The sequence below is a fragment of the Rhinatrema bivittatum genome, chromosome 4 (assembly GCF_901001135.1).
Source record: "Rhinatrema bivittatum chromosome 4, aRhiBiv1.1, whole genome shotgun sequence".
NCBI classification, from domain to species: domain Eukaryota; kingdom Metazoa; phylum Chordata; class Amphibia; order Gymnophiona; family Rhinatrematidae; genus Rhinatrema; species Rhinatrema bivittatum.
The window spans coordinates 142,840,435-142,858,419 of record NC_042618.1 but is presented as its reverse complement, the minus strand read 5'-3'; the positions used below and the strand labels follow the sequence as shown (position 1 = coordinate 142,858,419).

The window sequence follows — 17,985 nt, the reverse complement described above, 5'->3', positions numbered from 1 at the left end:
GCAAAGACTATTGTCTTTTCAGAAGTATTATCTATTGCTTCTCCTGCCTTTAGCTTTGTTCCAGCCTGCTCCTGCCCTTTTAATTTGTCCCTGCCCTGATCCTGCTTCCCCTTCAGTTTACTCTCTTGTGCCTGACCATTGCTGGATACTAATACTGCTTGATTTCTGCCTGCCCCAACCATTGCATGAATACGGAAGCTGCCTGAACTCTGCTTGCCCTGACCTTGGCCTGGTTATGAACTGTCTACTTGCTCTTCTCTGGACTCTCGCCTAAGTACTACTGGTCTCAGAACCTAAGGGTTCAACCTGCAGGGGAAAAGACTGGTACAGATGAAGTCTAGACTTTGTTCCAGCCAGAGCCAGTCTGCTTACTGTCAGTGGGGACCCAGATGGGTTGTCAGCCGGGCAGCACTAATCTCACCACAGCTCAAGGGCTCACACTCCATGACAATTTATTTATTTGTTTTTATTTAACATTTTTATATACCGAGGTTCTGGTAACAATGTTACTAATCACTTCGGTTTACATATAACATTGAAATGACTTAACACGTGTGTCTTACAGAGCATAAGGAAAATGAGGAACTTGGAAAAAATTGAATTAAACAACACGTTATAAAATACATCAATTTAAATAACAGAAATCTTATAAACTAGAGATTAGAATCAATCATGTAACAAGTGGTTGAAAATTGGCAGGAGGGAATTGAAATTAATTCTAGGATTATTAAGCAATGTGGGATAAAATGAAATTGTCCAGGAAGGGAGGGTGTTAGTAAAGTCCAGCTCAGGCGTAGGCTTCTGTGAAAGCCAGGTTTTGAGTCTTTTTTTGAATGTATTTTATATTTATATTTATATAATATATTTTATAGGGAGCCAATGGAGATTGATGAGCACCGATTCTAGGAATATGAAAACAGTATACTGCTTACATTTTGCTCATTGATATTACAGTAAGAAAGGGGAAAGTTTGTTGGGGTCCCTGAGAAGGAGGGTCTAAAGAGCCTGCCAAAAGTGGAATGTTCATCTGCTGCTGGTAAGTTTAAACTATTACTAATGTGTGCCAATTTTAAAGTTAGTATTTGTTTGCCAAAGTTAGAATTTTCTGTATAGTGGGAAAATGGATTTTATTTCTCTGCGCTAGTAAAAGATAGTATTTTGTTTGCCAGTATTTGAATTTTGAGTATGCAAAGGTCACTTACTTGATCTGAAAAGGTGAGAGCACTGATTGCTTGGCAACCAGTTACTAGTGTGATTCACATCCTGCTACCTATCCATCTTATTTTTTCATATATAGATTATCACCCCTATTAGGAAGAAGGTCTTCAAAATAAGTCAGTCACTTAAAATAATATTCATTTAACACTGATTTCAGTGATTGACTAATTTTAGTCCTGTTGGTGGTCATTCACTAACTAACCTACTTATCAAATTTAAAAGACATCAAATAAATAAATGTAAAAGTCCTAATCACATTTAACAACATTTAAATAGAGACATACCTACTTCTTAATCAGCCTTTAAGACTTTTAAGAACTCAAGAAATTAAGATGCAGATACAAGTTCAGCAGTGAGATGGGGGTGCTCCAGCCTTTTGCACCAAGTGCCACATGTATGATTATCTACCTGTTGGTGAGAAGTTGTATGTGTGCACCTGGTGCAAAGAAATCCTGGATCTCAGAGAATGTGTCCGATCTCTGGAGACCAGAATGGAAGACCTGGATGAACTGAGGCAGACAGAAAGGTATATAGAGGAGACCTTCATGAATATAGTAGAGCAATCCCAACTCCAGTCAAGTAGCCCTTGTGCTGCTTTGGAGGATCAAGATCACCTGGCAGGAGACCATGACCTTTGTGTGGCAGTAAGTGATCTTGTAACTAAGACCTCTCCCCCAGGTGATGCTTTATCTTCTAGCATCATGGGTGTGTCTCCAGTGGTCCGTGTCCAGGAGGGAAGAATTAGGATACCCATTGTAATAGGTGATTTGATCATTTCAAAGTAGATCACTGGTTGGCTGGTGAGTGTGAGGATCACTAGGTAACTTGCGTACCTAGTGCAGACCTCATGTGCCACATAGATAAGATTTTAGAGAGGGCTGGGGAGGAGCCAGCTGTTGTGGAACATGTGGGTACTAATGAAATAGGAAAGTGCAGGAGGGAGGTTTTGGAAGCTAAATTTAGGTTCTTAGGAAATCAAAATCCAGAATCTCCAGGATTGCATTCTTAGAAAGCTTCCCGTTCTATGTGCAGAGCCCCAGAAGCAGGCCAAGCCGCAGAATCTCAATGCATGGATAAGATGATAGTGCAGGGAAGAGGGTTTAGGTTAGTTAGGTACTGGGGAAAATATTTGGGAAAGGGAAGATTATTCTGATAGGATGGTCTCCACCTTAACTAGAGCAGAACCAGGCTGCTGGTGCTTTTAAACTAGAATATGGGAAAAACCAACAGTCGCTCAGCAGCGCTTGGTTCAGAGAGAGATATCTTCAAAAGATACTAGCAAATCAAGCAAGTTAAAATGTCCTGATAGAAAAGTGGTTGTAAAAACTGAAAAAAATCCAGATGTATTTAAATTTCAGAGCACAGAGATAAAAATGATTCCAAATGCCTGTATCATCTGATAATAAACAGATTGTGAGTATATGTAAAAATAGAAATACAAATAAAACTATTTTAAAATGTCTCTATGCAACTGCCAGAAGTCTGAAAAATAAGACTGGAGAGTTAGAATGTATGGCACTAAAGGATGATATAGACATAATAGGAATCTTGGAGACCTGGTGGAAGGAGGATAACCAATGGACACTGTGATACCAGGAAATAAATTATATCGATATAATGACAGATAAAATTGGTGGTGAGATGGCATTACATATTAAAGATGGCAGAGTCAAGCAGGATAAAAGTTTTGCAGGAAACAAGTGTACTCTAGAATCCTTATCAATAGAAATTCCAGGGTAAAAGTGAAAAGTATAGTAGTGGGGATATAATACTGCCCACCTGGATAGGATGAGGAAACAGACTGTAAAATACCAAGAAATTAGACTGGCTAGCAAAATGGGCAACATAATAATAATGGGAGACTTCAATTACCTGAATATTGATTGGGCAAATGTCACAACAGAACATGCAAGGGAGGTAAGATTCTTAGATGCCATCAATGACTGTTTAATTCAGCAGTTGGTCATAGATCCAAGAAGAGGGGGAACTATATTAGATCTAGTTCTGAGTGAAAATCAGAACCTGGTGCAAGAGATAAAGGATCCACTTGGCAATAGTGATCATAATGTAATATAATTAGACATAAATGCTACTGCAGTAGTTTTCCTTAGTATTTGCCCTCCAGTGATTACTATAAAAAGGAAGACTATGATATAATGAGGAAATATGTTAGAAAAAAATTGAAAGGAACAATAAACAAGGTAATAAAGTTGAAGGAAGCGTGGACAATATTTAAAATTACCACCCTTGAGGCCCAGACAAAATGTATTCCATGCATTAAAAAAGACTGAAGAAAAACAAAAAAAACTGGCGGCATGGTTTAGCAATAAGGTGAAAGAACAACTAAAGCCTAACGTGCATCATTTAAAAAATGGAAGGCAGACACATATGAGGGAATTAGGTAAGTGCATAAACACTGCCAAGTTACATGTCTAAAAGAAATCAAGCTAAGAGAGAATTTGAAAAGAAGCTTGCCATTGAGGTGAAAACAAATACAATCTTTTTCAAATGTGTTCAAAGCAAAAAGCCTGTGAAGGAGTCTGTTGGGCCACTAGATGATCAAAGGATAAAAAGGTGGTTAGGGAGGACAAATAAATAGCAGAAAAACGAAATTAATTTTTCCCTATGTCTTTACTGAGGAGGATATTGGGGTCATACCCACACCAGAAACATTTTTTGATGATGATGACTCTGAGCAACTAGATGGAATCACTTTGAAACTGGAGAACATAACTCAGATTGACAGACATAAGAATAACAAATCACCAGGACCAGATAGCATTCATCCCAGAGCTCTGAAGGAACTGAAAATGAAATTGCAAACCTGTTTCTGGTGGTTTGCAACCTATCATTTAAAACAGCCAGGGTACCCGAAGACTAGAGGGTGGCCAATGCAATGCCAATTTTTAAAAAGGGTTCCTAAGTGATCCAGGAAACTAAAGACTGGTGAGCCTGATCTTGATGCAGGGAAAAATGGTAGAAGCTATTCCTAAAAGCAAAATTACTGATCACATAAATAGACATGGTTTAATGTGAGAAAGTCAACATGGCTTTTGCAAAGGGAAGTCTTGCCTTTCCAATTTATTAGATTTTTTTCAAGGGTGTAAATAAATCTGCAGATAAAGGTGAGCTGGTTGATATAGTATATTTTGATTTTTAGAAAGCATTTGACAAAGTACTTCATGAGAGCCTCCTTGGGATATTGGGAAGTCATAGGTTGGGAGGCAGTGTCCTATTGTGAATTTATAACTGGATAAAAGACAGGAAATAGAGGGTAGGACTAAATGGTCAGTTTTCAAAATGGAGAAAGATCATTAGTAGAATGCCCCGAGGGTCTGTATTAAGATCTGTGATATTTAGCATATTCATAAATGATGTGGAGAAAGAATGATGAGTGAGGTGACCAAATTTGTTCTGAGTTGTTAAAACAGCAGCAGATTGTGAAGAGTTGCAGAAGAACCTTGTGAGACTAGAAACTGGACTTGTAAATGACAGATGCAATTTAATGTGGACAAGTGCAAAGTAATGCCATAGGGAAAAATAATCCCAACTACATTCCATAGGAGTCATCATCCAGGAATAGGACTTTGGAGTTCTTATGGACAATACCTTAAAGTCTTTGGCTCAGTGTGTGGCAGTGGTCAAAAAGACAAATAAAATGTTAGGAACTACTTGAAAATGAATAGAGAACAAAACTGAGTATATAATAATACATTTGTAAAGATCCATTATGTGACTGCACCTTGAATATTGTATGCAGTTATGTTTGTCCCATCTTAAAAAAGTCATAGTAGACATAGAAAAGATATAGGTAATGGTGACAAACATGATCAAGAGGCTAGAAAAGCTCTCTTATGGAAAATGACTGACTAAACAGAATAAGACTCTTTAGTTTGGAAAAGAGATGACTGAGAGAGGATATGATTGAAATTTATAAAATCATGAGTGGGATGGACCGGGTAAATAGGAAACTGTTATTTACCCCATCAAACAACATTAAAATTAGGGAAAACTGCATAAAACTAACAACTAGCAGATTTAAAACGAATCATAGAGAGTATTTGTTCACTCAGTGCACAATCAAGCTATGGAATCTGTTTCCAAGGATGTGGTCAAGGCAACTAACATAGTGGGGTTCAAAAGAGGATTGGACAAGATCCTGAAGGAAAAGTCCATAAACAGTTGTTTGCCAGGTAGACTTGGAAAAGCCAGAATTTATTCCTGGGAGTGAGATACAAGAAATAGATCAACTATTGGGGATCTGCTGAGTACTTGTGACCCGGATTGGCTACCATCAGAGACAAAATGCTAGGCTCAATGGACTTGTTCTGACCCAGCATGGCACTTCTTATATTCTTATGAGCTGTGCAGATACTGACACTGAATTCTGATTGAACCTTGGGGACTTTCGTCCATCTGTTTCACCACAGTTATGTGACATGATAGATACTCACTGCAATTCCCACTGTCCGGTAGATGGGAAGAACTAGCTTCTTGTGACATATTCCACAACAAAGGAGGAAAGTAGCAATTGCATCTGCATATTTTAGCTGACAATGTTAATATGTTAATATGAGAAAAAGTGTTAATATGAGAAAAAGTATCCTTGCTGAGGTTGAAACCAGCAGTGCAAACAAAGCCTCTCTTTCATTAAATATTCTACCCTCAAGCACAGTCATGCAAGCAGCATTACTGCATCTCATTCTCATACAGGCTGTTGTAGTGCAAACAGGGCACAAGAGAGCATTTAAATTCAAGGTTTCCATCCTCATTAAGGGGTTAATCTAAGAAGCACAGCTTGTATCACAGCTAAAGACAGCAGCTCCAACCATCAGCCATCTACCTGGAAGAGCAGATCTAGCAGCAGAGCTCTTAAAATTTAGCTTTAACTCTCACCTCTTGTCACTAGAGTTAGCATGTAGCAGGAATATATGATAAAACAAGCAAAAAAATCTCACCTTCAGCTGTACTAAGTGCACATCCACGTGTTTGCTGTTCAAGTCCTGCTGCACAGAGTACGTCAGATCGCGAACCCTTTCGGATGTTGTTCTGAGCCACATCTCAATTTCAGGAAGGTGGAGAACAATCTTCCAATCAGCTCCCGAATGCAAAGGCGGAGGCTTCTCATACTGCTGTGTGGAATCTGCTGCCCTCATCAGCTCTGCTTTCCCACATGGGTCTGCTGTGGGAATCAAGTTGATGGCCATAGGCATGGCCTCAGCTGCCATGGGATCCGGTTCTTGTGACCTCATGGAGGAAACTGCTACACTCATGGCTAATGTGGTCAATTCTAAATCATAATCCTTCCAAAAAATAGCTGTAAAGGCAAAAGGGACATCAGAATTTTAATTCCAAAGCAGCAGTATTAGATAGATTTTAGAGTCCAATTAACAGCTAGAACAGTTAGTATAAAATCCCCTGTCATGTATCCTCTCCACACACAATATTTTACTTTTTCTAACATTTGTATTTTTTCATAAGGCAACATAAGTATCTGAATTAGATAGATATTGGCATATTTCCATGGAGCAGTTCCCTTTTATGATTGGGATGAAAATATGAGGAAGACAGGATCAACTTCAAATTCAGATGAACTAAACCTCCTTACTGGTTTGAAGCTAATCGAAACACCATACCCAATCCAATTTAAAGCCTGTGGCAGTCTTCTTAAACCTGGATGTGTTTTGGAGCATACTGCAAATGCATTTGAACCTCATTTCAAACTCTTTTGAAGGGAAATTATGGCAGAATTAAAACTCAAATGGAATGCATCTGAAACTTATGTTAGGGCCATTAAATGATTGCTTTTCGGCAGTGTTCCCAACTAAGTCCTGAAGGCATAACTAACCAGCCTGGATTTTTGGATAGACAAAATGAATATACATGAAATATATTTGCATGTATTTAGAAGGCATAGGCAATAAAGCTTATGCTAAAAAATTGTTTTAGCATGTAACTAAGTAAAGATTTTTATGAACACATTAAAACAGTATTGAATCATGCGATGCAATAATTTTACCATGGGCATGCTAAAATGTTCCCTCAGTGGCATGGCCTCAGTGCTAAAATGATAACACAAAAAAGTGTAATGTCCACACTAGCTGCAAAAAAGTCCTCTATGCTAATTGGCCTAAAGTGAAAGAACCAGTAGGAGTGGGGAAATGTCCTTTCCCCAACCACCCCATCCCCATAAAGAATGTGAAAATTACCCTACCCCACTCTGCTTGGCATTACAGAGCTCCTTCCAGGGCACCCTCCTCCCTCACTTCTACTCTTGAAGTAATTTTGTAGCCCCTGGCCAGACTCTCCCACCCTCTAGCCACCTCCTGAATGGTTCTGACCACCTGTTGCACCTCTGGACTGCATTAAATTACTTTTAAACAGGACAGGGCCATTGTGTAGCTAATCGTTTTAGATGGGGGTCAGACTAATGATCCAAATTGTAGTTGTGAGCAACTACAAATTGTTTATTTATAGTTCTATAAACTGCCTTCCCGCCATTCCTGGCCTTTAACAGACTGCCCAAAGTGGTATACAAACATATTAAAAACAAAAAGAATAAAAATAACATTTTTCTAATCACCTCAAACACCATCTGAGAATTCCAGAGTGTCCAATAAAAAATAGAAATGTCCACCTCCTCACTCAATCATCAAACTCAACCACCCTCCTGGCCCTTATTTTGCCAGTTGCCATCCTAACAGATACATCTCTACCTCTGGAACATAAAGGATTTACAAAGCATGTGGAGCATTCATAAAATTGTAATCCTGATCAAGTCAACAATGTCTGAATACAACACATTGGACATTCATTTACAGTGTCATGGAGGTCTACTGGAGTTACACCTTGCTGATGGAGACCCATTTCTTCAGCAGTAAGAGGGACTGCAGAGACATCCTGCAAGCCTTGCTACCATTTTCGAATGACACCATCTGGCAGGGCTATGTTTGATACGTAGTGAAGCGCTACTAGGCAGTGACATTTGGACTTTAGCACCCGGACAGACTCTGCCATCCCTCCTGCTGATAAAAAAGAAGTCAACTTCTGCATGGTAAGTGCCCATTTTGAAGAAAGGGGTGGGAGTTGTTGGAGGAGAGCAGGAAAGGATAGAGTTTTTTGATCGTGGAGGAGGAAGTGATAATTTCCCAGCACTAAAAATTTAACTCCTGGTTCGATGCAGGTGTTACATTTTTGGTGTTAATGAGCCTATGGTTAATATCATATGAGGAAAGCATATATCTTATTTACATTGCACATATAAAAGCCTCACTTCTATACTCATTAACATATTAAGGGACAAGACTGTCTTAATGTGCTTGTTAAGGCCTTAAGCATGGCATGCTAGTTTTAGTGTACACAAAAGACCCTGACTATGCACATTACGCTTTATTGCATCAGTCTCTAGGTTGCCAAAGTATGCAAATATATTTTCTGCATAGTCATTACAGATATTCTGAAAACCAGACCAGTTAAGAGTGCCTCCAGGACATTTATTTATTATTATTAAGTTTTATATACCGTCACTAAGACAAGCCATCGTAATGGTTCACTAATTATAGCACACAGATACAATAACAAATGCAGTTATCAAATTCCTATATATAAAATAACAATTATAAATAATAACTAAAATGTCAATAAAACAAAATCTAAGCCCTAAAATATACAATAATAATTCAAATTAATAATAAGAGAATTAATGAATTAAATTAATCACTAAAAAAATGCATTCATACTAAAATAGAAAAACTAAAAAGGCATAAAAGTAAAAGATAAAAGCTCTCTAAACCACTCTGTTTATGCTCTGCTGAAAAGCCAGGTTTTTAATTCTAGCTTAAACTTTTTAAAATCACTTCCGAGCCTCAGAGATGTTGGTAGCGTGTTCCATAGTTTGGGTCCTGCTAGTGACAACGCTCCCTCCCTAACTTGATTCAGATGTGCAGAATGAACAGAGGGTAAGGATAGTAAACCCTTGTTTGCGGAATGCAGGTTTCTTTGAGGAATGTGCAGTCTAATTGCTGTATTTAGCCAGTCTACTTGCACTCCATGAATGAGTTGTGCAAAATGCAAAGTGTTTTGAATTTAAACCGTGAATCAATGGATAACCAGTATAAGTCTATCAGGATAGGGGTGATATGGTCTTTTTTCCTTTTGCCAGTTAAAATTCTTGCCACTGCATTTTGCAGGCCCTGTAGAGGTCGAATGGAAGAGGCAGGGAGACCTAAAAGTAAGGAATTTCAATAGTTGGTGCTTGCAAAAATTAATACTTGCAGGACTGTGCGAAAATCATTTTGCGAAAGAAGGGGTTTCAGGCGTTTCAGTATCATTAGTTTAGAGTAACCCTCCCTTACTTTAGTTGAAATATGTTTTTTAAGACACAGTTCTGGATCAATTATGACTCCTAAATCCCTAATATGTTCAGCCAGTTTAAAATTAGTATTATCTTGGAGAGTTATCAACCTTGAGCTTCTAGGGGATATTTTCCTTTCTAATAAAATTCTCAGTTTTTTCAATATTTAATACTAGTCTCATTTGTGTGAGTAGTTGTTTGATCACTTTCAAATACATTGCCATCGTTTCATAGGCTTTTTCAAAGGTATCCTGATTGGTAATAAGATCTGGATGTCATCTGTTTATAAGTAATGGGTTAACCCGAGTCCAGACAGTAGGTGACAATGAGTAACATATAGATGTTAAATAAAGACGCTGATAAAGCTGAGCCTTGGGGGACCCCTGTGTTGAGTTCAATTTTGTCAGATATGGTGTTATTAATATGTACTTGATAGAACCGGTTGTTCAAATAAGAAGTAAACCATTTTAACGTGGTCTCTGTTAAGCCTATTCCTGCTAATCGGAGTGAGGAAACTCACCCAAAGATGAGATTTGTGCAATGTTCTCTCAACCTAGCTTGATGGACTCTCTACCTGGGTAACATCAAGCTAGGCTGAGAGAACATTGCACAAATGTCATCTTCCTCACTGTGAAGGTCATCAAATCTTCACAAGGGAGCACTGTTCTGTTTGTACATCTCATTTTGAATGTCAAAGTGGCCCCTAACCCCTACACTAATACCTAAACCTCACCTCGAGTTACTAGGGGGGCCTCCTATAGAGATATAAATACCTACCTAGGATGAGCACATTATGGCTTCTCTCTCTCTCTCTCTCTCTCTCTCTCTCTCTCTGCTTTGACATGGTCTTGAAGTGGAATGCCTGCTTGCTGATAGCAAAAGGATATGCAGTCTGCTAACCAGGAGGAGAGAGTCTGCTTACCCACAGGCTGTCCCAATTTGGTGGAATGGAAAGAAACAAACAATTAAGTACTAGATAGAATGCTAGAGCCCATTTACAGTCAAGAGTATGCAGAGCCTGTTCTCCTGGATTAGAATGGGGCCTAGGAAAGAAGGTTGTTAGTATAATGGATTGATTAATGTGAAACTCCAATACTACTTTAGGCAAAAACTTAGGGTGAGTGCGGAGTACTACCCGGTCATGCAGAAGTTTAGTGCAGGGCGGATAGGTAACTAGGTCCTGTAACTCACTAACTCTGTGAGCAGATGTGATTGCCAAAAGAAAAATCACTTTCCATGTGAGATATCGAAGATCACAGGATTGGAGAGGCTCGAATGGTGGTTTCATGAGCTGACTCAAAACCAGGTTGAGGTCCCAAGAAGGGGCCGGAGGGCACAGTGGAGGCTTGAGGTGGAGCAAGCCCTTCAAAAAGCGTGTCACAAGGGGTTGAACTGAAATGGGTACATCCCCAACACCTTTATGGAAGGCGGCTCCCGCATTGACATGCATCCTGATGGAAGAAGTTTTTAGACCTGACTCTGATAAGTGCCAGAGATAGTCTAGAAACTTCATTGTGGAACAGGTAAAAGGATCAAGTGACAGTGAGGAACACCATGACTTAAACCTGTTCCATTTGTAAAAATAAGATTGATCTGATTTTTCCACCAAACTAGAGACTGATGAAGTGGGTCGGTAATGTGGACAATGGTTGATAGTGGTTGAATGGACTGAGTCCATTGTAATCTTAGAGTCCACTGCATGACTCTCATGGCCAAGCGGGCCATTGGGGTAACACGTACCGAGGACGACATGTGTCCTAGCAGAATGAGGAAATGGCGTGCAGTTGAGCGATGTTGAGACTGTAGGTGGTGTGCGAGAGAGATGAGAGCGAAAGCTTGTTGTCAAGGCAGAAATGTTTTCAAGTCTGCCCCTATGAATGATAAAGTTTGAGATGGGACTAAGCAGGATTTCGAATAGTTGACAAGAAATCCTAGTGAAATCAGAGTGTGTAAGGTAAGACGTAGGAACGACAGAGCAGCTTGCTGAGAGGGAGCCCTGATCAACCAATCGTCAAGATAGGGGTAGGTGTGGACACCTTGAGTCCTGAGGAATGCTGCTACTACTACTAGGCATTTGGTGAAGACCCGTGGAGCAGATGCCAGGCCGAATGGAAGCACTCGGTATTGATAGTGCTTTGGGCCTTCTAGGAATCACAGAAATTTGCGATGAGAAGGAGTTATTGTGATATGTGTGTAAGCGTCCTGGAGGTCTAGCGAGCAGAGCCAGTCTCCTCTTTGCAGAAGAGGAAGGAGGGAACCCAAGGTTACCATCTTGAACTTTTCTCATTGGAAGTACTTGTTGAGAGCACGCAGGTCCAGGATTGGATGAACGCCACCTGACTTTTTGGGGATTAGAAAGTACCGGGAATAGAATCCGAGGCCCTGTCGGAGTAGGGCACTGGTTTGATTGCTCTGGATTGAAGGAGGAGGGAGACTTCCTGATCCAGAAGTAGTGAATGGTCTGATGTTCCCCCACATCGGTCGAGGTGGGGAATCCGGTGGGACAGAGAGAAAGTTCAGATGATACCCTTGAGAGATTATGGCTAGGACCCACTGGTCCGAGGTGATTGTGAGCCATATGTTGTGGAAGCTGGCTGCTGCTCTCTATGCAGGAGTCAAAAACCGGAAGCAGGGCCTGGCTGAGGAGCTGCTTGTGGTTTTTGCTTACGAGGTTGTCTGGACTGGGCCTTTTGGAAAGGCCTCGTAGAGCGAGCTAGTGGATAGGACTTCTTTGGACGAGGTAGTGGATAGGACTTCTTTGGACAATAAAACGACTTTTTGGAGTCCTTCCTAAATGGATGTTTGGTCAAATATTCAGAAGGCATCAGAGAGAGTTGGCGAAGGGTCTCATGATGCTCCTTGAGTTGTGCCACTGTTTGCTGGATCTGTTCACCAAACAGATTGTCTCTGATGCAAGGCAGATCAGACAATCTGTCCTGGACTTCAGGGCGCAAGTCCAAAGACTTAAGTCAGGCCCATCTTCTTGCAGAAATAGTAGCTGCAGAAACCCTGGAAGTGATGTCGAAGATGTCATAAGAGGACCTTATTTCATGTTTCCCCACTTCAAAACCTTTGTGAACTAGGACTTGCAGCTGTTCCTGGAATTGCTGAGGGAGAGACTCCGCAAAGTCCTGTATTTGCTTAAATAGGATCCTGTTGTACTGGGTCATATAAAGCTGGTAAGATGCAATCTGAGCGATAAGCATTGATCCCTGGAAGACACGCCGACCAATGGCATCCAGGAATTTCTTCTCCTTGCCTGGAGGGAAGGAAGAATGGGGCTTTGAGCATCGTGCCCTCTTTTGGGCAGATTCCACCACCACAGATTGGTGATCCAGTTGAGGTTTTTGGAACCCTGGAGCTGACTGGACAAAGTATGTGGTATCAGCTTTCCAGTTGACTGGTGCTACCGAACCAGGGTATTCCCAATTCTTCTTGAGAAGATCCAAAGGAACTTGATGGACAGGGATGGAGGTGATTTCTTTGGGAGCATCCAGAAATTGTAACAGCTCCATCATTTGATGTCTATCATCTTACTCAGTCTGTAATTGGAAGGGAACCAACTCAGACATTTCCTTCACAAAATTGATGAAGGATAAGTCCTCTAGAGGAAAACGCTTCCTGCTTTCAGTAGGAGAGGGTGGTGATGGTAAATCATCGGTGTCTGGAGACAAATTGTCAGTCCAGGTGTCATAGGGATTAGCACCTGTCCCTCTAGGAACCTGAGAAGGACGGGACGAAGGTATTCCAGAAGGTCCCGGTCTAGGCTCTGAAGACATTGAGGGAGCTACTGGAGGCACCGATGAAGGTATTGAGGGCACCGATACAGGCATCGAGGGCATCGATGGATGGATCGGCATCGCTTATGGTCGCACCGGCATCAATGGTTGAGGCATTGGCAGGACTTCCGAGGGAGGAAGACAGAATGGTGTTTCTCCTCCCGATGACAGAGCAAGTGGAGAAGGCACCGGAGCCATCGGTGACCCGGGGTCCATCGGTGGAAAAGTGGCTATAAGCACTTCCATTCTCGAGAGCAGCGGTGCTAGCGCTGCCAGAATGGGATCGGTGATCGGTTCCACAATCGGTGCTGGGGTCGGCATCGGAGGCATCTGGAACCTTTGCATTGCCTTGTCAATGGCCTCCTAAACCAACCGGTCCAGCTCTTCAAGGAGACCTGGAGCAACCAGCTTCGGCTCCGGAAGGGAAGAAGGAGGCAGAGGCATAGCCGGAGGGACCACCGTTAAAGGCAGAGTTGCGGCTTCCAATACCCATCCGGGTGAGGGTTGCTTCAGTGACCCAGTCTCAGAAAGGGTCGATGTCTTTTCTGGACGGGGTTTGTTTGATGGTAGCTCGGACGATGGCGAGGTTGATGATTTTCCTTCATCGATAGTCCGAGGCTTTGGGTGTCGATGCCGATGCTTCTCTCTACGATCCCCTCGGTCCTTAGGTGGAGTAGAGGTAGTCGATGGCCGGGAGGTCGTCGACGCCGGGCAGTCACCGGCCAGTGCCCGATACTGACGCGAAGTGGATGGGGCCAGTTCCGATGACATCGAAGCAATAGACGGCGTTGGAGTTTGAGAACGGAAGATAAGTTCCATTTTCTCCATTCTGGCTTTGCGACCCTTTGGTGTCATTAAGGCACATTTGGTGCAAATCAGGACATCATGCTCACACCCGAGGCACATTACACAGACTTTATGGGGGTCTGTTATGGACATGGTGCGAGTGCAGTCAGGGCACCAACAGAACCCTGACACCATAGCGTTTGAAAAATTGAGCCGCGGTGCGGTCAACGGCCAGTAGGCCACGAGGGCCAAACTCGATGGGAATCGACCGGAATCGGGTAAAAAACCTACCGGAGTACAGCGGAAGCAAAAATTCGAGTGGGGGACCCCTGTGGGGTATGAAAGTCTGCAGTAATTCCATGAGGAAAATTCCTGTTTGGAATCTCTAAGAACTCCTTAACCCACGTGGCTACTGCTGCGCGGAAAAAAGAAGACTGAAGGGGGATCCCTGCTGGCTGCAGGTTTAGTGCCATGCTGGGCATGCCCAGTAGGTGCCAATCAAAGTTCTAGAAACTTTTACAAAAGTGTTCCGTGATTGGGCTCCATCCTGTGATGTCACCCATATGTGAGGACTACCATCCTGCTTGTCCTGTGAGAACCTGTTTTTAGTACCATCTAGGTTCTTCAGTAATTTATCTACTTATCTTTGAAAAAATGGGCAATTTCATTTCATCTTTCTTCTGCAAGTTCTAACCTGTTTGGGAACCACTGTTCTATTGTAGAGTGGTGAAGGATATAACCACATGCCTTTTATAGTATATGCAGGAAGTGTATTTCCAGCTGACCATATCTGCATTAGTCTAAAGAGGTCAATAGTTTTCGGAAGGGCCTTTTTTTTTTTTTATCAGGATTGACTTTGATTTATTGTGAACAGAAACATGACTATGGCCCTAGATGTTTATGAAGTACATATAACTTCTCAAAGTTTTTTTTTTTTTTGCCCAGTAATCTCTGCCTACTCGATTGGCTTCCTGCCCATTCAGAAGCTGCTATGGCCCGGCTGGCCAGGTGCCTCCGTGATAATTCTGTGCACTGCCATATGAAAGATCCCTGGTTCAATCCCCAAATCAAGACTTCCATACTCCTAGTTAGTTCATAATATTGCAGTGGCAGCTTTCATTAGCCTCTAGAAGAGGGGGAGGAAATGGAATCATAGGCATTGATCTAGGGTGACTTCTAATAGCTGGATTCAAGGCCCATGATTGTAGGGTTCCAGAAGAAATCCTGGTGCATGACCCTGACTCCACATTGCTACAATGACCTAGGTTCATTGGATAAGGGAGGAGGGATATAAAATATGTAGAAAATCCACATGTTGTTACAAATGCAAGTTCATGGTGCCAGGATCCCAGCCCTGGTTTTGATTGATTTTGAAGGACAAAGAAACAGGAGAAAACTGCCAGGTCAAATTTTTACAAAGAATCTGCTATGGGCCTTCATTCACAGCTATCAGGATTCGCCCCATTATTTAATGCCTCTACCATCAGGCCCAGTCACTGCAGTTGCAATACTCTTGACAGTGTGTTATGGACCATCATTACCTCTGAAACTTGGTAAAAGATGCCCATATCAGTCAGAAGCCTCAGATCTGCCAGTAAGAACATAAGAACATAAGAAAATGCCATACTGGGTCAGACCAAGGGTCCATCAAGCCCAGCATCCTGTTTCCAACAGTGGCCAATCCAGGCCATAAGAGCCTGGCAAGTACCCAAAACCTAAGTCTATTTCATGTAACCATTGCTAATGGCAGTGGCTATTCTCTAAGTGAACTTAATAGCAGGTAATGGACTTCTCCTCCAAGAACTTATCCAATCCTTTTTTAAACACAGCTATACTAACTGCACTAACCACATTCTCTGGCAACAAATTCCAGAGTTTAATTGTGCGTTGAGTAAAAAAGAACTTTCTCCGATAAGTTTTAAATGTGCCCCATGCTAACTTCATGGAGTGCCCCCTAGTCTTTCTACTATCTGAAAGAGTAAATAACCGATTCATATCTACCCGTTCTAGACCTCTCATGATTTTAAACACCTCTATCATATCCCCTCTCAGTCGTCTCTTCTCCAAGCTGAAAAGTCCTAACCTCTTTAGTCTTTCCTCATAGGGGAGTTGTTCCATTCCCCTTATCATTTTGGTAGCCCTTCTCTGTACCTTCTCCATCACAATTATATCTTTTTTGAGATGCGGTGACCAGAATTGTACACAGTATTCAAGGTGCGGTCTCACCATGGAGCGATACAGAGGCATTATGACATTTTCCGTTTTATTCACCATTACTTTTCTAAGAATTTACTTGATGTTCCCACAATCAGGCTTGCAATATTAAATATAACCAGAGAAAGAGCTTTTTCCATAGCTGGTCCCTTACTCTGGAATTCGCTTCCAAATGCTCTGAGACAGATCACCAATCACAAAGAATTCAAAAAATCAGTAAAAACATATTTATTTAAAGAAGCATTTGCAGGACAAGAAGGAATGAACATATAACAATCATAAACTTCACATATCTATCGATTCTCTGCCAATTATACTATTGTAAAATTCAATGAAATATTCTGGGAACCTCTGTTCTTAATCTAATTTTAAGTTATTTCTGGCTGTACCCTTGTTTGTTTACGAGTTTTACCAAAGTTAATTTAAATAATTTGAGGAGATACAGTTAGAATTAGGGCTTAAATTATAAATTGTATTTTTTTTCTCAACTTTCTATTCTTCTGTTTATTTTATATGATTTTCTATATTTTATTTTATTTTAAGTTTTTATCTTAATTATTTTGTAGTTGTTATCTCCTATTTTTTTATTTTGTAAATTGTAAACCATTTTGGTCAACTCCTGTTGTGAAAGACGGTATAGAAATGTTTTTAAATAAAATAAATAAATAGGTGTGATTGCTGAGCAACGAATGAGTCTCTCTCCTTTCTGGAGGCAGTAACCCCTGCTGGACTGAGGAACAGGAGTTCGGTCTGGAAATTAAACTCAAGTCTGCATGGCAGCACATACCACTGCTGCTGTCCTCAAGCTAGGCCAATATTGAAATCTGACTCTTGTTTTAGATTCTTGTTTCTCAGTCTTGTGGAATATGAAAACACTGATAAGTTTATCTTATCACCTGTGCATGAGGAAATGGTCTCAAATACTGGCAACAGTGACACCTGGTGACCAATCAGAGAGCAAACATAGTGTTTCTCACAGTAGTCTTAAGAGTACACCCTAGATTGTCAAGATATTCACAATGAAAATTCATGAGAGAGATCTGCATGGAATGGAGGCAGCACGTGCAAATCTATCTCATGAATATTCATTGTAGATATCCTGAAAAACAGTCTGGCTAGGCATTACTCCAAGACTGTTTTGACAAACATTGGTTTGGAAGATTGTCACTGTAATGCCTAAACCCGGTGTTAGAAGCAAGCTGGTAAACCAAAAGGGAAATTACCAGGTTACCAGAAAGAAAGGCCTATGGCATCTTGGCTTCAGCTCTCCTATCTTTATGGAGAATTGCAAATGAATTTTGTTAGGCCAAAAATTTTAGAGAAAGTTGCAATGTCCTTAACAAAATATTAAAAAATATACTTTAGATATGAACATAAAAAGTGCCAAGCTGTCTCATCAATGGCCCCACAAGCCCAGCATCCTATCTCCAACAATGGCCAGCCCAGGTCTCTTGGAAGTACCCATCAGATCACAATTAGGAAAGCTCATCCCAGGTTGCTCACTGCCAGACATGGGAGATGGAGATACCTAAGGCTATCCAACTAAATTTGAAAAACCATGCATTTTATACTGTGAAAGAAAGTTTTAGCATCTTATTTATGAAGCAGTTTACAAAAATGTTAGGAACACTGTAA

At 41.1% G+C, this 17,985-nt stretch overlaps 1 protein-coding gene across 8 annotated transcripts in view; it reads right to left on the bottom strand.

The window, feature by feature from the left end:
* Positions 1 to 17,985, bottom strand: part of AKAP6 (A-kinase anchoring protein 6) — a 1,180,609-nt gene that overhangs the window by 975,236 nt on the left and 187,388 nt on the right. For 7 of the 8 annotated variants that reach the window (XM_029598925.1, XM_029598924.1, XM_029598922.1 and 4 more), the window contains one exon: positions 6,177 to 6,535. The exons of the other annotated variant lie outside the window; for it this stretch is intronic. In XM_029598925.1, the coding sequence (XP_029454785.1) occupies positions 6,177 to 6,491 (315 nt within the window). In that variant the 5' untranslated portion in view covers positions 6,492 to 6,535. The remainder of the gene's footprint in view (positions 1 to 6,176; positions 6,536 to 17,985) is intronic. 8 annotated transcript variants of the gene reach the window in all.